The sequence below is a fragment of the Coloeus monedula genome, assembly GCF_965178545.1.
Source record: "Coloeus monedula genome assembly, chromosome: 1".
NCBI classification, from domain to species: Eukaryota; Metazoa; Chordata; class Aves; order Passeriformes; family Corvidae; genus Coloeus; species Coloeus monedula.
This window is the reverse complement of record NC_138781.1, coordinates 29765362-29785398: the sequence shown is the minus strand read 5'-3', so window position 1 is coordinate 29785398 and position 20037 is coordinate 29765362. Positions and strand designations below refer to the sequence as shown.

The 20037-nt window shown below is 36.1% G+C and overlaps 1 protein-coding gene across 2 annotated transcripts in view; it reads left to right on the top strand.

The window, feature by feature from the left end:
• The window catches only part of CRPPA (CDP-L-ribitol pyrophosphorylase A), a 111176-nt gene that overhangs the window by 18527 nt on the left and 72612 nt on the right, over positions 1-20037 (top strand). For both annotated transcript variants that reach the window (XM_082278297.1, XM_082278298.1), the window contains exon 3: positions 6858-7007. In XM_082278297.1, coding sequence (XP_082134423.1) covers positions 6858-7007 — 150 coding nt within the window. The remainder of the gene's footprint in view (positions 1-6857; positions 7008-20037) is intronic.

Here is a 20037-nt window from a genome sequence, read left to right as displayed (position 1 = left end):
GTTTGATCTGTGTAAAAGAATACTTTCCCTGTAGTAACATGTGGAAACAGTTTGATGGAATAAAATGAGAAGAAATTAATCATAGTTATTCTGAGCTGCTTCTGCTGGTTCACAGCCAGACCTAATTTAGACTGAAATCCTTATGAGATGGTAATGTTTGGAAACATATAAATAATCTTTCACCCAACAAAAACCATTCCAGGACATATTTGTAAACTGTTAGATACCTAGCATGTCTAGATTACCATTGATTGTTATTGTTATGTAGTTCACCAGTGTTCTAATGCAATCCTTGTCTTCATGGAAAAGCAAGATAAAATTGCTTGTATGTTTACCAAGTTCACAATTATAAAACTGACTTTAGTGGAGTTCCAAGATGGATACAGTTGTCCTACTAAGTGTGACAAGCCCCACCATTTCCATCATACAGTTTCAAAGAAGTTAGCTGCTTTGAAATTATGAAAATGTATTTCTAATGTACTTCTATTTTCAGTGTATGTATGCAAGCCAAGTTTATTTTTTCTAAGGCAGGGTGGCTAAATTATTTGTGAGCCTTGCTTCAGTTCTATTTTGCTTGTCAGAGGTGAAAACAACTCTGAATAAAGAATTAAAATCTATGAATACAAATATTGAGAAAACATGTAAAGGCTTAAGAGTAGGAACATTCTTTTAAGCTTAGCACTCATAGGCTTGCTTTTCTATGTCTCATATCAGGCCTATTCCTAAGTAATATTAAAACGTCGAATTGTTAGTTGGGATGATTAAAATATAAAATAAAGAAAACATAAAATATACACTTTCTTAATGCTACTGGAGGGCTGGGAAGATAGCATAGGGAAAATGAATTTCAGGGGAGACAGAGGCTATGAATGGAGACAAAAAGTATTGTTGGTGTAATTAAAAAGTAGAAAAGAAGTCGTGTTAGAGAGGTGGAAGGCTTTGCCTGTTTATGACTAGACTCTCTACAGTTTTAGGCTGTCATTCCCACTCACTTGAAGCTGAGGGTTCCAGACTGGCTGTGTGAGTGGACTTTGTGGGTCTGCATTAGTACTTGGGGCTTACTGTGGACAAGGGCATGCCAAAGACAGCATACTTTTTTTAGTATGCCAGCCTGGAGGATCTGTGGTTGTCTGAGTTTGTTACCACACTGTTCTAAAACAAAAGGAATTGTAGTTCTGACATTTTTTGTAAGGATTTTGTGCCACTACAACTTTTTTTTCTTCCTAGTCCATGTCATTCAACTTGTTGAGCTTTGCAGCTATTTAGCATTGTTCTGTTTCAACTCTGGCTGCCCAAGAAGACCAAATCAGCAATGCAGTTGTGTTGGTTTTCATGCTCTTTTGGAGCTTTTGAGTCTTTGATAACTTGTTCTTGGTGTGTTGTGATGTAAGTGGGGTGTGTTTGTCCCAGGTAAATATTGCACTGTGCTTTGGATATCTGTAAGCTGGATAATTTGTTTCTTGTGATAAAAGCTCCATCTCACTACCTAATCCTTATGATAATTTTAATGGGTTCTGTTTGCATTTTATTACCTAATATTACCTTATTATAAATAAAATGAGGATTTAAAACGTTTATGAATATTCAGTAACAGCAAGCTACACTGCATTATGTTAGCCAAGTTGTTATGCTGTGTGTCGGCTTCTGTGATCTAAAAATTCATATTTCATTTTGTAATAAAAAGTGTCATTAATACTTTTTGGATCCAACATTCGTTGAACTGACTATGTTGTCTGATCATAAAGCACACCCTGGTTATGGATTCACTGGATACACACATCTAAACAATTTCTTGTTAGAATGGAAGTATGATAAACTGAGAATATGTTACTGTTTAGTGAAAAGGTGGGTTAGTACACCTTGTATCCATTGAAAATACCCTGTTATACTGACCTTTATCATGCACTTCATTCTCTACTTTTTTTTCAATCACCATTGAATCTTTAATTCTTGAATGCATGTTGTGGTCTAGGCAGTTATGCAAAAAAGAGGAGCACAAAACTGAGAACCTTTTTGCAAATGTTTTTGATTTGTGCAGTCAAAAATGGGTCATAAAAGACACCTGTTGTTTATAAAAGCATCTGAAAGCAGGTTCAGTTTCACCAGATCGATGGATGAGCTTACTTCTGAGTGACAGGAGTCTGTCACTTCCCCTGAAGTTGATAGAATTCTCTATTCTTAGGACATTTTAGCATTGTTTTAAGGAAGTAATAGATTAGGAGGATATTTTTTCTTCCAATATGTTGTCTACAAAAGAAAACTAACCAGTTAGTGGTATTTGTTTCAATGTCTGTTAGGCTATAAAGGAATATTTTAAGAGCTTGTCCACTCATATTTGGATACTTTAACTGGTTTATTTTAAAAAGTATGCAAAAATGGGGGAAAGAAATGCATTTCCTGGACATGCCAAAGCTAGTGCTTGACTGTGTTTGAAGTAGAGTGGCTTGAAGGCTGTAAAGTGAACATTTAAAGAATTTCAGTTTAACTCTCTGTTAAGTATTCACGTTCAAGAAGGGTGTATGATGCATTATCTATGATTTTGAAACCTCCTTGAGGTCTGACTCAAAATTATTAGAAATCGGAAGATAAGTACTCTGAGTAGAGAAATGTCAGTATATGACCCAGGCACTTGCTTTAGACTCACAGGATTTGTATTTTGTGCTATGGTAATTCAAAGTACAAAAAAGATTTTTAGAACTAGAGTGACATTAGCAAGTACTTCTAATTTTAAATGAGGACACGTTTTCTTTGCTTTATTCATTTTTACGTTCATGTCTGAACCTTGCGTGAGAGCTGGGCCAAATACTTGTGCATTCCTGACATAAAGAGCAAGTCAATGCCTCTCAAATTAGAACAAATCAAATTCAAGTACCTGAGACTCAGTATATACTCTCTTTTAGTAATATGGAAATAATTTTTTGTTACTGATTTATAACCACAAAAACCAACATGGAAATTCCTTGCAAAGATTAAAATGCTTTTTGTTGTAACTGAATAGATGTGGACTAGCTGAGTGATTGTGTTCTTCACTTACACCCCACAATTATCAGGGACAGAAGTCCCATTAACTACAGTTCTGCCTTATTGTATTATTGTCCCTTCTGTGCCCTAATATTTAAGTTTCTGAACTAAAAAATGTGGTCTGTAGCCCTGTCTTAAATTTCGAAATTTTCTATTCAGTTCATTGCAAGGCTGCTAGCTGGAATTCAGAAAGGCTTTGTGCTTTTCAGAGTTGGGGGGAGGCTTGTGCTAACAAGAAGGAAGTACTGCAGAATGAGCCATACATCTTAAAAGTGTGCCCCTCTTTGGCCTGCATATAAGACAAAACTCACAGCTTAATTCTTCTGATTTTACATGCCAAATATTACGCTTAGACCATGAATGAAGATACAATGAGCCAGTTTTGGAAGCAGAAGCACATGTGGTGAGGTCTGTGTGAGCCAGCATGGGTTTGGCGGCTCTGTTGGCTTATACCAGCTCAGGGATGTTGCCAGCAGTACTGCAGATGCAAGGTTTCCTGTGTTTGGGATGCAGCTCTCTTGTGCCGTAAGAAAATAGTGCAGGGCCACAGGCCAGTATTTTCCCTTGCTTGGTCCCAATTTCACCCAGTCTGAAAGTGGCCTTAGGAACTAATGTAGTTCATGTGTCACTGAGGTGGTAAATGCAGTCCTGTGTTGGGTCACATCATCTGGTTGAGGGAGCCTGTGTGTGTTTGTGAGACAGAGAAAGGTCCTGTGGAAAGGTGAGCCAGTAGTGAGCAAAACAGACAATCAGTTTCTGTATCTTGTCTCAGGATTTTAAGGTATTAATACGCACTGCTGTGCCTTAGCAAGTATGCTCGAGCTCAGCTTTTGGGGCTTTTGGACTGCAGCTCCTTATTGTATGAAGGTTTTCTGAGCAGTTGAAATTTCTTGGCTTTACTAAGTACCAGAGCCCTCTGTTCTGCTTTCAGTCATGGACTGGGTTGTTCTGTTCTGTAATAAAAGCTGGGGGTTTCTTTTTAAATCAGATGACTGCTTGTTGTCCTGTTTCTACATACGCAGAATTTCTCTCATTTGCATGATCAAAAGTCAGGCATAAATCTTATTCTTCATATTAAATTTCATGTTTTCAATCAGTGTCAGGTATAGTTTGAGTGGACCTGCTGCAGAAAAAAATCTTCCTGTGCCCAACTTGTAATTTCTTATTGAAGTGGTGGGAAGAAAGAGGAAAATCGCAGCCTGCCACGCTGGACTCAGTTATGGGGTATTGTAAAAGAAAACTGTAGTTGTTTGAAAAATGCACTTGTTAAATGTTAAGTGCCGTGAAGCTTTCAATTACTTGAGAAGTTAATTGCAGCATTTAAAAAAATGTTGCATTTGGATTTAGTAGAAATTAGGTCTTTCTGAATTTTTTGGAAGAGCTAGGCCTCAGCAGAGCAGGAGTTGTGGTTCAGTATTGTCACAAAGATACCAATACAGATATTCATAATTTTTTATTGTGCAATTAACCAGATGGCAAGAAAACAATGTGTTTCAGAGTTCTTTTAAGAACATAATTCTGAGTATTCAATTTTATTTAGAATTGCAGTTTGGTTTTTTGTTCCTCAGAGTGCATGTTTCACTTGTGAGATTTGGTTACGCAAGTCACATTGTGTTCTTCCAGCCGGTTTTATGCTGAAAATGTAACATGACAGGATTGTTCAAAACTGTAATAAAATATTGGATCAGCCTAAGGAATCCTCTTTTGCTAAATGGCTTTCTGGAATGGTAACTGTTACAGAAAAAAAAATTCAAATATATAGCTAATTACAGAAAAAACTGTGGGTAGCATGCTGCTCTCTCTCTTTTCCCACGACCTTCTAATTTTATAATTTCGTGTGTGTGTGTGTGTATGACCAATTAAAATATGACAGCAGAGCAAAATAACATAGTCCAAATGCCCAGCAGCTGGGATATAGATGTAATAATGCATGTCCTTGAATCATAGGAAATAGAGAGGGGACAAATTGCAGATAATTTAGTCTCTCTACTTCTGCTATGCACAGCTTTTGCTCTAAGTATGTCCGTTAAATTTACACCTCCTTTAATACCCTGACATATTACTAAAATTATAGTGATGTTTAGTTTTCTCAGTTTGTCTTTTCTATTACAGAAATAAAATTGATCCTGTCTAGGACAGAAAGGTGGCCTAGATGACCTCTTGTGGTTCTTTACAGACAGTTATTATGTGATTTCACAATTTTTACTGGTCTTTCTGTACCACATTTTGCCTTTAGATAATAGTGTTTTGCTCCATGTAGTTTTTATATAGGTATCTCTTCGCATGTATTAGAAAGAAAAAGTGCTTTTCAGATTTTGAGAAAGTAGTTCAGATATATCTCTTGCCACATGAATCTTTTGTATCTTTTCACTTCCTTCACCCTGCCCTGGTTGCTCATGAATATCAGAACTCTTTGGGCATGAGAAATTGGTTCACATCTCTGTATTCATTCTGTAAAAGAATGAACTAAGTAGTTTACTAAACTGTAGTTTAGAGCTCATAAAGTGCTCAACACGCGGACTGCATTCCTCTTTGTTTAATTGTTTAGTAGTGTAAAAGGGGGAGAGAAGAGAACTTGTTCTTTCTCTTTCTGAGGTCAGAAATCTTCTAAGAATGGACAGGACTCGTATTAGGGCAGGATTTGCCAACAGAGATAAGTAATATCAATAACAGCAGTGCTGATATGTGACAAGGGACATATTTTTTTTTCTGTGTCAAAATTCACTAAACCTCAGAAAATCTGTGACTTCAGTGAAAAGTGTCAGAATTCACCAGTGAGAATGATTTTCTAGGTATACTGATTTAAGATGTTGGATAATTCCACATGTTTTGAAGCAGCATCAATTCTTTTTTTATTATTCTTAAAAATTGATAATAAGCGGTATAGTGTGAAGATGCTGTTCTCAGTGGTTAGCATTGATGAGAAGCATGCTTTTTGCCCTGTGACTTCGTAGGCAGTGTTCTGCCATTACATTCTTCATATTGTATGAACCACTCTTGTCCCAATTTTTTTGAGCAACATCCAAAGCATGTGAGCATTTGATAAATTACTGATGTAGTGTGAGTAACTTTCTGGTATCAAAATGCCTAAATCCACATAGGAGAGTTCTGTTCCAGAGATGCCGCGGATCTTTAATACTGTATATTGATGAAAAGATCAAAGGTATGTGTTTAATTGGTTTCAAATCTAAGCAAAACTAAAACTGAAATATAAGCATTTAAATATCTGTTCTGCAGCACAGTGGTGCTGGATATTGAGTACTTTCAGATGTATATGCTGTGTTCCTTCTGATTTCACTGGTAAATGTGATTACTTGGCATTTTGACTTGGTGAATTCAACACAGAGGAACAAGCTCAATTTTTTTAAACTTTTCTTGTAGCATGATTCTGATCAGTTTAGATCTGTTTAGATCAAGTTGAGATCTGTGAAAGCAATAAGTGTTGTGGATTGTCAAGGCTTCTCAGGTTTGTCTGCTGCTGCTTGCTATCACAACAGGCCTAGAACTGTCCTCTCTGAAGCTGCCTACTATGTATACAGAAGAAAGTCTGAAGAATGAACATCTCAGATCTGTGCATGTATTTGCAGTAGATGTTTATGAAGGGCTTAAGATTCCTTTTTTTTTTTTGGTAAAGTGTCCCTCAGTGTGTACTTATACAGTCTTCCATTGCTCCATTAATCTTGAAAGTCTCATACATACTAAGTAGTATGACTTACGGATTTTAAGATACAGGAAAGATGAAGAAGAGAAAAAAATAATTTTCAAGCTTTTTTTGACTAAAGCTATGTGATATAAATTAATAACACTGAGGTCTCGTGTTGTGTTTTGTTTCACAGGCAGCAGGAGCAATCCGTCCTTTAGTTTCTACTGTTATTGCCTCTGCTGCTGATGGCTGCTTAGACCACTCACTGGAACGTGCCAGGTACAGAGCGAGTGAAATGCCTCAGGCTTTCTTGTTTGATACAATCTATGAAGCATACCAACAGGTAAGACATTAAGACTTTCTAAGACCTTTTTTCCATTTACTCCAATTAAAAAGAAAAAAAGGTAAATTTATTTCTCTTCTTTCAAGAACAGAGCTTCAGCATCTCTTTCTGATCACATCAAACCGTATGCATCTTCTGAGTCTTTTAACAAAATCCTTATCATTCTAATGTGTTCAAATTTATGTTTAGTTAGCTGTCAAATACAAGAGGGGTTGATGGCTGGAAAGACGGGTTTTTTTTAATTTTTATTGTACATTAAATATATTACTTAAATGAGTGGGTTTATATGTTAAAAGTTAGGTGTCTATATAAAGTATGTATTGTTGACTGAGTATCAAAGGGTTTTGGATGCACAGTGTAATAATGACATTTTATAGTAATTTAGTGGGATACAGGCTGTTCTAAAATACTGAGATAATATAATTTGCTACATCTAGGTAAATGTTTTGTTTCTTTTTGAACGTGTATTATACATACTTTGATTAGTGGCTGAAAATAATGTTTACTTAGTCTCTGTTGTAATTCTTCATTTTTTCCTAATATATTGCTTCAACATTAACTTTATTCAAGAAAATTAAAGTTAGGGGTAGTGTGTTAAACCCTCACTCTTTTGCCTTTATTTGCCCTGAAGACTGCTTTCATTTGCCTCACCCTGCATTCACAATTTACTGGAAACATTCCAGCCTTTCGTCTCGACATTCTACTTCCTTTTCATTCATCACCTTGTGGAAATTGCCTGTCCTCCAGGTATCTTCCAGACTGACTGGAAGCAGAGTATTTCTTTTGTCACTTGGAAGGAATTATTTTTCATGTTAATGCTGGCAGTCATGCTTCCCATCAGTCTTTCAATTCTAAACAAGCCCAAGTTTCTGATACTCACTTTCAGAGAGTACAAAGCTTAGAAGTCACTAACAACAGAAAAATGTGAGGACAGGCAATGAAGCTGTTACTTAATTGTTCAGTAATTGTTTTCCTTAGAAATGTTGGCACAAATTCCATGTCATACCCTTTATGCTTGATACTTGAAGCTATTAGATGCTGAAGATGAAGGACTATCTGAAATAAAGAGCTGCTTAAGTGATTGGACTGGCTTCAACCTTTTTGCTTCTGATAGGAAGCAGGGGGGTGTTCTTAGTATATGACACACAGCTGATACTTTGGAGATTCTACCTGGAATGTAGTGGGTATACTCATAAGAAATGCAGCCTCTGTGTGCATAAGAACACATCTCAAGAGACGACTGCTACTGTTGGTCATAAAACTCTTTCTTGATGTGTCTATCTTTTGGCAAATTGCATGTTTATGTGCTGTTTCTTGAAACCACCTTCCCTCCCTGCCCCCCAAACAACGCAGTATTTTTTCTACTGTGTTTGCTCATGATTTGCAAATACAGTAGATCTGGCAGATACATTAAAAGCTCTTGCCCTAAATGCCTCACTCAAAAGACAACTATATTTGCAGTTCCTATGCTCCTCTGAATAGTTTTTTTCTCACATATGCATTCCATCAGTCTTCTTTTTTGTATCCCTGCTCTTTCAAGAACAAGCCACCAAAGTTGTTAGAAGCAACCAAGGCCATGGTTTCTTGTCCCCAGTTCCCTTTGCTTTGGCTAAATTCTGGCCATTTAAATGCTCTGTGCTTTGGCCCCTTGGGAAGTATAACACTTTGCTAAAATCTCTCAACTCATATTGTTTCCTAATTATTTATGTTTCAATGGTGTCTAGCTGTCCAAGTCAAGGATTAAGACCTTATTGTTCTGGGAACTGTACAAACAAATAAAAAAAGACAGATAATCGTTGTCCTGAAAGACCTAGTCAAGCTACTGTAGGACAGATTTTTGTAGGAATGGATGCAGCTTATGATGCTTCCTAAATATTAACATATCCCTGATCAATTCCCACAACCTGATGAAGGTAAGTATCATTGTACAGATGAACAAAGAAGAGAAAATAATTTTGTTACTCATGTTGCAAGTCATTCACAAAGCTGGGAATGGAATCAATTTTGGCTGACTCCACATGGGATCATGATCCTATGCCTGTGTATTTTATACAGTTGTGACCTTTATGCAACAACAGTGTGGAGAAAAACAACAGTCAAACATGCATTCCTTGGAAACAAACTGTCCATTTGAATTAGTGCTTCGAGTAACACAGGCTTTTCAGTTACATTACTGTGGGTAATGTGCAATACTGCTTTTAAACTCCATCTCTATTTAAATGCACCATCTGATGTGATAGGTTTAATGTGTTTACTTCCAGATGTGTTCGTGAATGTAAGATCTCTAAATATATTGACCGCAAACTTGCAAAATTCTGGGGTTTTCGTTGGGATTTTAGGTAAAAGGAGATATAAATTTGTTAAGGGGATAAATATTATGTTGCAGCACTACTCTTAGTTCTAGTATGTCCTAATTTGTGAGTTCTTATTTCCTTCACAATGTAATGAACCACGGTAAATATTAGTAATGGACAAGTTAAAACTTTTAAAATCAAAAATTCAAATCTCTAATAACTAGTAAAAACCTCTGGAAAGGTTGTTAAAAAATGGCAGAATCCATGATTTACTTCAATTCTAAACTACCTGGGATAAAATCAGCCAGTTGAATTTTTTTATTATTATTTTTATTTTGTTATGTTAATAACAAATTCCTGATCTTTGAAAATACATACTTCTTTTCTGTTCTTACAAATCCCAAGGAAATTCGGGGAAGTTTAAGTGTTAATTGAAAATCCCCCCTTTCCAAAGATAGCAAATAAGGGGTAGACTTCTTAGACTAGACTTGTTCATTTTTGCTTAAGGTAGTTTCATGTTTCTGTTCCGTTTCTTAATTTAAATAGGAACAAATGTGAAGTATGATCCTGCAAGCCTGGGAAGAGGTGGGTGGGGGAAAGACTTCACTTTCCAGAAGTCAAGTGTTCCCTGGAGCATACCTTTTAAAAGAATTAGAGTATCAGGAAGTCAGGTAGACTACCATTTTCCTTTAATCAGAGTAGGCTGAGACTGATTTCTGTAATACTTGTTTTTGACATACTGTGAAATGCACAAAGATCTCAAAGTTTTTTGTCTTTAACACAAAGCATCTTGTTGTGTCATATCATGTGTTTGTACAAAGTAACACAACCACAATATATAAAGGCTGAAATACCCAAACTTAACAAAGCATTGAACACTTGAAATGTTTCTGCTAAAGCAAGGAAGGTAGCAGGAACATTTAAAAAGCTTTACCTTTCATGATCTGGAAGAGAAACAACCAAAAACTGAAGCAGAAGAGGAGTGGTAGGTAGAAGATTGTGACCAGGTTCTATGTCAGATATGTAAACAAACAGCCCTGGGAAGATGATACAATGGTTAAGTAGTTGTCAGCACAAATCCGGGGAATTCTAGAGAGTTGCTCACCAATGCCACCAGTCCAGGGAAGCCGAGAACCTTGTGAAAGGAATAGCTACAAACAGCTGAAAAAAGAGCAGGACATGTTAGAATGCTATTCTTTAGGAATCCTTCATATGTGGGTGGCATGGCAAAGTCTGATCACTAATTCAAAATTGAGGGATAGCTTTACAAGAATCTTACTAAAAAAAAAAAAAAGTGATACACTTTTGGGGTTTTTTTTCTGCTTGCTGATCATTTATACATTATCTTAAAATTTTCCTCAAGATCTGCTGTACCTGTGGAAATTTACTGCAAGAGTGACACACTTTTTTTTTTTTTGGGGGGGGGGGGTGTTTGTATTGCATATATAGTTAGTTTAATCATCTGTTGATAGTAGAGTTTTTGCAGATTATAGAAGTTTATATTTAGCTAATCAGAACAATGGAGCTGAACTAAAAAAAATAATAGAAATAGGAAGCAGGAATACTCATCGAAGGAGAATAAGCTTCAGCTTGTTTAGAGACATTTCTCTGATTCATGTCTATAACCTTACAAATATCCACACAGATCAGCTGATACTAGGATTCTTTCTAATCTGTGTAGAAAATATGTAGAGATTAGTACTTTTTGAGACTACACTAAATTAGTGCATCTGTTCATAGCCAACATTAACCACTCTTTGAATATTAAGCAATTACATTTACTTATGGGCCATTACAGCATCTGCCTGCATAGGAGAGAATGACTATATATAAGCAGAGTAATGACAAGATACAAAACAATAGTGTGTCATAGAGAATCATGCACATACTTTGATGCTGAATTCTGGGAGGCAGATGTTCTTCTCTCCTCCAAAAAATCATTACAAGATGTCCATAGTTTGAGTTGAGATAGGGAGAAGAGATAGTCTGCAAAGTGTCCAACCTGGTCATTAATAGAAGAAAAGGAAATCCTAAAACGGTTCTCCTCTAACAAACCCCTGCAAATGTTCAGGGAAGATTTTGCCAGAGTAAAAAAGGAAGTTGGCTATTGTTAGGGCCACTGTAAAAGTATTTGCTCAAAGTATTGTCTTTTCTGTATGTAAATAATAGGGAGTGTATTCCATGTGGATTTTGTAAACTTCTAAAGTACGTTTTGAAAGGGCACAACATTACTGGGATTCTTCTTCAAACATGTGTGAAGCATTTTAGTATCCTCTGTAGCAGGGAAGCGGAGTCAGCTGTAGCAGTTTAGCAATATTTTGGCATAAGTCAGGCAAAGTCCTTCGAGGCAAAATGTCTAGACTGATTTGGGGATTTTCCTGTGGCTTCGTTCTTTGTTAAAAACATCAATGTCTGTCAAATTATTATTGCCAGGAGCACCAAGCGATTAGATGAACAGTAGCAGACAAATTGTTTACTAAAACCTTGGTGACTTTGGAGGAAAGGGTCAGATTCAGAAAAAGGACTGAAGGGTCAAGATGTTAGTGAGATAAAATTTGGGCATTTAATTCTAGTGCTGGAATCCTGAAAAAAACCACTGCTCATCCCCTTGCCAAGACTAAAGATATCTGAATCTTCAAGGCACTTCAACCTTTATTTTTAACATTCACCAAACATGAAACTTTGTGTATATCAAGGCATGTAAGTTGTCACCCAGTTTGACCAAAGTAATATTTTACTTCCTGTAAGAATTCACTTGGAGATAATTTTTTTTTTGTCTGATTCTATTCCATCATGAATTAGTGATATGGGTCAGGGCTGTTCATTTTTGTAGTGTAAAAGCATCACCATTGTTTTAAACGTATGACAAAAAGTGTGTAAGATATGTAGGTTTTATCACGAGTTGTACTGGGTTGTTTCTTGGCCTCTGTCTTTTTAAGAAAAGTATCAGAAATCTTCCATTAAGTGTATTGTGTTGTAAGGATGATCGTTTAACCTCATTCTTATTCAAATGGATTTTGCAGTTTCTGTATGCTCTATGTGTGTATATGGAGGTCCACTTCCTTTGCTGCATCCCCTGCTCTGATCATCCACTTTACTTTTGTAGTTTATAGTTCTATGTTCAGGTCTTATAAATATATGCCGTGTACATTGTTGTTGTATTTGTTCTAATTCTGCATTCGAGTTTGTGTCTATAGGCTTTCTTCCTTCTCATTAAAGGTATTCTGAAATACTGAATCAAGAAGTGTTTTGTGAATTAGGCAAGAGCTGGCTAGACTGATAGTAATCTTGTAGTACGATTTGTATGAGGACAGTACTACAACCCAATGTTCTTCTTTGTATGGAGTCCTAAAGGCAGCATTCTTCCATCTGCCTATGAAATATAACTAGTAATTACAGTTTTAGTGTAACTACCTGCTTGGTTGGTCCAAGTAGGCTGGATACTCAACTGAATATTTTTTCCTACCCGTAATTTTAATTAGCTGTGTAGTACTAGTATGAAGATGGCAAATATCTGTGAATTTTTCAATGTACAATCTAAGCATATGAAATAATCTATCAGGAGGAAGCCTTTCTGATTTGTTCTTGGGTCATTAGGATTTTAGATATGATTATTTGACAAGGAAATCTGTGTAGCTCCTAAATGTTAAAAGAAAATCTATTTCTTCTTACATGAGAAGTTTTGTGTTATTAACAGCACCCCTTCATTGTTGTGGTCCATTTCAGCTTGGATTTTATGACTTTAGTCGCATTTAAAAAAAAAAATATTTGGAACTTTAGTAGAACCTGAGTTCTGTTCCATTTAATGCATGCTGAAAACTGATAATATTTTTCTTGTTTGGATGCAAAATTGCTACAGTGCTAATTTTTGAATAATGCAGTTTTGCAGGGGATTTTGTTCTGCATTCTTCATCTTTCTCCATTCACTGTCAGGCTGATGCACACAGACTATTGCTTAAATACAGGGTTGTCAACCTCACTTAAATGAATATCCTTATTTGTACAGTCTACAGGTTGTAGCTCTGAGATATCTTCCAAAGAGATCTCAGTTATTTCATCTGGCATCTTTTTACCCTGACAACTTTGCCCTGAGATTTAGAGGAATAAATAATTTTTTCCTATCCTTAAAGCCTACCCAATTCTACAGAATACTTTTCAGGGTAAATATGCTAAAAGAAAGTTTGTCAGTAATGCCTTCTTTTATTCAAAAACTGAAGCTAGTTTGGTGGTCTGGAGAAAACTGTGCTAGTTTAGATAGCTCTGTACTTGATTAGTTCTTTGGCACAATGGTAGAGCCAGGATATTGTCTGAATCCCCACCTTGCCCTAATTAATTTCTGCCACAAGAATGTTTGGAGAGATTCTAATGCCTTGCACAAGAAAAAAAGTTTTTTTGCTAATGGGATAATTACTTCCATTTTGTCACTCCTCATCCTGTAGGATCTCAAAGAACTTTGCAAATTCACATATTAGCTCTTGGAACTGTTTGCTGCAGTGGTGCAAAGCTCCCACTCCATGGGTGAAATTTGGCATCTCTATGGCTGTGAAAAGGTATTTTGTCAGATATAATTTGGAAGGCATATGTTAAGGGGACACAATGCAAATATTCAAGTTGGAAGTTAGATTGGATTATGAGAATATTGTTGTGTTACTTGATTTACCCTGGTAAGTGTCCTGTATCCATGAGAATCACCTGTTTGGCACAGGCTCAGAAAATGCTGACTACTGAGTGAGGATCTTGGTATCCCGCATATGGGAGACCACTCACCTAAATTGTCATCTGTTGCTTGTTCTGAGATAGCAACAAAGAAGACAAGGTAGTGAAGCTAGAGGTTTTAATCTCCTAGTTATTGACAATTTGGTGTATTGAAAGGCAAGGAAAAGGACCATTTATGATTTTGCATAATTCAAGAGGTGATTTTTCTGAAGTAAATTGTTCAAGAGTGAATAGTCTTACCTCTTTAAAAAAATATTTTTAATTTTAAAAATGCATTTTAGCTTGGTCTGAATTTGGCTTACCTCTGCTTCCGACCTCGATTAAATTATCTGTTGGTTTCTTAATTTTGAACGTGATATATTTAGAAATCTCTTTATTGGGAGAATGTGAACAATTATTTCTTCAAATTTTCTTAGAATAACCTAAAAATCTGTATTTTTCTGCATTAGGGCAAGATTTTTCTTGTCTTTGTCTAGTCCAAATAATTCTTTCCCAAGTATTTTTCCAATTTGCAAGATAATTTAAAAGGTGTAAACAATGAGCCTTAACACAGTGTTTTGACTACTACTCTTGTCACATAGAATATTACTATTTTCTTATTTCTTCATGTTGTAACTGAAATATGGGTATTTTGTGTACTTGGAAGCAGCACGAGTACCAAAATATTCCAATGTGTAATCAGGAAGTGTTCAGGGGTCTAACTGTCAGGAAATCATGGCATGTACAGAAAAGGCACTTGCAGTTACTGCACTGAAAGGTGTTGGGGTATAGATACAAATCTGTGTGAAACCAGGCTTGGTTAATTCTGTTAGAGACTAAATTGCTGTATCTTTGTTCTCTTCACTACTACTGTATCTGGATGTATGTCATAGCAGTTTTAATAATTAACTACAGTAAAAATAACTTCAGAGATGAGATTATCTGGTTTTATGTTGATCTCAGTGTTTCCTCATTCACGTTTCCTCGTTCTGTTTGCTGCTTCTGCTGTCTCTCATTTAGCTGTGGTATATTGATGTAGGCTGAGTGCTTGCTGCAAATCCACTGTTGGATTCAGCACTTTCTTGGTTTCCATGGTAATGAGCATGGCAAAAAAAAATCTTAATAAAATAGGATAAAAATAGACCAATTCAGGTGCAGTGAAAGCTTGTGTCTGCTTCTTTTCTTAATTCAGTTAAATGTTCCTGATGATGAATGTTCATGATGTCCTCTGGCACTTCAGCACTGGAAACTTCATTTGAAAGGATCTGGAAAAATCCTAAAGCTCTGCTATTGTTGATTAGTTACGCATTTTAAATGCAAGTGTTCTGATATTGTTACTGAATGGATTTACATGGGAGAATAAAATGGATATGCTGGTGGCAGTGGAAAAAGTGCTAAAGGTCACACAGTCAAGGGTTACAGAAGTGTGAATGCTGGCTCAACACAGGCTTTAAAGGTACCTGTGTAAAGGAGCAAATCTGAAGATTTTCTTTTAGTTAATGCATAAAGAATATTAATTTGTGTCCTTATAAACTAAGGAATTATGAAAAGATAAGAAAGTGACAGTGCTGTATTGAACCTTTTTTTTTTTCATCTGTGCTGGTTCTGTTGTATGGTTACCAGTTCCCATATAAAGATCCAGTAAATTAGTGTTCAAAGTATTGTATTCAAAACTAGTGAGCATATGGACTCTTAGTAAATACCAGGGAGACAGAGGCTGCATAGCTGCTCTTTTCTCTAACCTCTTACTCTGTGTTTACATATAAGGAACAACAATGTACCTTGCATTTTAGGAAGTAGTAGTATTTTTCAAAATGTTTTCAAACTAATTTGGAGGGAAGAGGAAGAAGACTTTGTGTAATGCTAAAATCTGTATCTCATTCCACTCATAGCATTTTATTCAAACTTTATTCATTCTTGGAAAACAAACAAAAAAACACCCACAAAAAAGTCTTCCCAAAGCTACCTATTAGAATGCCTTTGAATATTCAACACTACAAAAGGATTTTTAAGTAACATATTTCCTTCTGTGTCATTTAAAGAGCTAAACTATTATGTTTTCTTTCTTTTGTGGATATGTTTTGTGCCAATATTTCCAGCTGTTTCCATCATTTCAAATCTGTGGTGTGAAACTAAAACTATGTCTATTGTTTCACAAAGCTGTGTGTGCATGTCAAGTTCAGTTAACTGTACACTGTCAAACTTATGTTAAAAAGGCTTTCAGTCATAAAGGGGCTTTAGAAAGAGTAAGAGTTTTAAACAGATTTTTGTATTGTAAATTGAATCTAGATGTACACTGAATTACATACAGAAGATTTAGGATGACAGTGGTTGTATACCTGGGTGAGTATGAATTTTCTTCACAGATATTCTGGAATTTTTGTAGAATCAGAGAGTGTCCTGAGTTGGAAGGGACCATAAGGATCACTGAATCCAGCTCCTGGCCCTGTGCAGGATATTCCCAGTAGTCCCACCATGTGCTTGAGAGCATTGTCCAAATGCTTCTTGAGCTCTGCCAGGCTTGGTGCTGGACCACTTCCTTGGGGAGCCTGCTCCTTCCCTCTGGATGAAGAACTATTTCCTAGTATCCAACCTAAATCTCCCCTGACTCAGCTTCAGGCCATTCCCTTGGGTCCTGTCACTGGTCACCAAAGAGAAGAGATCAGTGTCTGCCCCTCCACTTCCTTGTGGAAGGAAGTTTTAACTGTGATGAGGTCTCCTCACTCCTCATAGGCTTCCCCTCAAGGTCCTTCACCATCTTTGTTGCCCTCCTTTGGACACTCTCTAAGAGTTTAATGTCTTTTTTATATTGAGGTGCCCTAACACTGTACACAGGACTCATGGTGAGGCTGCCCCAGTGCAGAGCAGAGCAAGACAATTCCCTCCCTCAATTGGCTGGTGATACCGTGCCTGATGCAGGACGTTTTTTTATAGGAGCTCTCTGCTAATGCTTAATTTGCTAACTGAATTTCTTAGAGCAATATAGAAGCTTTTGAATTCTGCTCTTTGAATATGGATTTAAAATTTCACATGTGAAACTGTTTAGCATGTGGATTGTATATAAACAGCTGGCCTTGTGCTACTACTTCATTTCATTGTTCTCCTCTGACATCAGTGTATCAGACTTGGAGAACAGTACACTCTTGACAATATGTTTAGGTTGAAACAATTACAGATAATTAGAGTGGTAAATGTCATGATATACAAGTGTTAGTGAAATATGTTTTTAATTATTACTTTGCTTTGTGTCATATTTCATCCCTTGAAGCAAGCAATACCCTCAAGATGCCTTAGCCCATTTATGGAACTTCTCCACTCCCTACTAATTATCTGTGATTAATACCTTGCTAAAAAGTTGGAATTGCTTTGTTTTGTCTTAGTTGCATTCATTACCCATATATTAAAAAACGTAACAATTTTATTGCCGAGTAAATTCTTTCACAGCCAAATTTATTTCTGAAATTTTCTCTTCCATTCTGAAGCAAAAATAAAAATACATGGGTTTTTTAATCTGTATGTTACTCACATTAGTGAAAAATAGTTTGTGTTCTACCAGAAAATTTTCCTTAAAAACAAAATGAAAAAGGAAACATTTTGGTAATAAATATTTGGAATTGACTAGGCCATTTCTGGTTTTACTGGCACTTTATCTCTGGATAGCTTTACTTGGAAGATCACTGCATTTTTATGTATTTCGGAGCTAGAGTTCCCTCTTCCTTTATCTTTTCTGTTGACCTTTTTTCTATCCTATTTATTTAAATTTCTGCTTAATTAAAAAATGTTCCAAAGTGGTTTTATTGAGACCCCCTTCTTTTTAAGTTACTCTGTGTTCTTGTGTCCATTTTGTTTTGTAACTCAGCTAAAAGTCTGTAAAGAACAATAATATTTAAAGTACTTTTTAAAGTTGGCTGACAAATTAAATGATAGAAATTACTGATTTAAAGAATATAAAAGTCATAGCTATCTTTTTTCTAAGATGTCTGTGTGTATGAGTATTGCAATTCAGATGTGTAATGTTGATGAATTCCTTGAATTTCACTGATATATTATAAAACAAGAATAGAACCAAAAAATTTTCTTCATCTGTTTTAATAAACTTCTTGAGGAACTTAATAAAAAGAAAGGCAGGTTGTGTTGCAGTACTCTCTTTTGGTTCTTTAACCCGCTTGATTTTTTACATGCTTGGCAATTTTGGTTTCTTGAATCTTGGAGGGGCTGGAAATTACTGAGCACAGTATCTTTGAAACATGGACCCAGGGTTAAATTTTACACAGTGGAAGTGTTCGTAAAGGAAAGCTTATGTATTGCAGAGCTAATTGTCATTCTTTAAGGACTTTACTGGCATCTTGTTTGAGGTTGATTGAGCTGATAGCAACCTAAGTGCATTAATAAGATGTTTCACAGAAGCTTTTACCAAAGACTCTTGAAGGAATCTTACAGATGTGGGATAAGAGAAAGGATTTACCAGAGTAGATTATTTGTTAGAAGATAAGAAACAGGGTCAAGTGCATGACCAGTTTTCATTGCAGTAAATCACCAGTGGAGTTTCTTGATAGTCTGTACTGTGCAGTTATTTTGTTCATAAATAATTTGGAACAGGAAGTGGAGGTACCCTTTTTTTTCTGTGTAGTGGAGATGAGGGCTAACTGAGAAGGTTTGTAGAAGGATATTATGATAAAATTCATAGGTAAGTGTAGGTAAATGGAGGGCAAAAGCATTGATCAAAGTTTTGAAGTAGTTTTCACACATGAAATGACTGAATAAATATTGATCTCTTTATCTGTGGAAAGATGTGAGAAGAGATGTGGTAGAGCATTTTGAAGGGTTGAGAAGGTGGTTTTTCTGTCAGAATAACAGAGCATGCGATGAAAAAAGTGATGAATGAGATACTCCCTGCTGCAGTTGCTAAAAAAATACTGCTATTCAAAAAATAATTGGGTGAATTCAGGATTCCTGTAATTCACTGAGTACTGTTAAGGCAGTCGCTTCTGGTTCAGTGTGTCCCTCAGGGACTTTTTATTAAAGTGATTTCTGAAGCCAGAATAATAGCTTTATATGAGGCCAAGGGAGCATTCTGGGAAGGTAAGAACATATTATTGCCTTGTTCTTTCTTACCTACTGTTGACAAGTCACTCTGAAATAGAGACTGGGTATGGTGCTAGCCAGCCTCTGATCTTCTCAAATACCTCCTTTTTTTATGAAGATGCTATCTTAAGTTACCCTTCCTGTTTCTGTATGGACTGGTAATTTAGCAATATGAAAATAGTAGAACTTTCTTATCTTAGTCAGGCTAATTCATCTTGAGCTAGTCCTGACTGATAAGCTCCCAGTTCCTGCTTTTCTACCTATGTTTTGGCTCAGGATATTCTGCTCCCTACTCAGTTGTTCATTATTGAGATTCTTATAATCGCTATCAATAGGAAGCCAAACTGCTTGGGAAGGGTGTGTTGAGAGAGTAATATCTTTTCTAGATGCCTAAAAGGTAGACAAACTTTTGTTTGTTGGGTTTTTTTTAATCTGTAAGGATCATGGAGCAGCATGAGACTGCTATTTTTTGTGCAGATAACTGGAGAAAAAGATAGAGGGAATCACGTAAGGAATACAGAGGTTACTACCATCCCTTTTTTGATGCTGCAATAACCAAAACAGGCCCAGCATTTAAAGAGTCATGCTTCTACATCTATTGATTTGTTCCCATACTCTAAAGGTTTGTCACTGAAACGTTAGTGGTGTCTTCTGGTGAGGCCTCTCTTGACTATGTCAAGAATTTTTTTATACATGTAACTTCTCATTCGTTTAGTTAACAATGTAAAGGTTTATAAAGATCCTGAGGCTTAGCAGCACCTAACTGATTTCACCTGTGCTTATAAAGTGTTTGTTTACTTCTATAACATTTTGCTGAATAGCCACGATTTGGCATAAGCTTCTTGGAGTGGTTTTATTTCTGATCTATCCTAAACCTGTGTGCCTAATACAGATGTATTACTGTGGATAGGACTGTTGAGATGTAAGGTTTAATTAATGAAAGAAAATGTGTTATT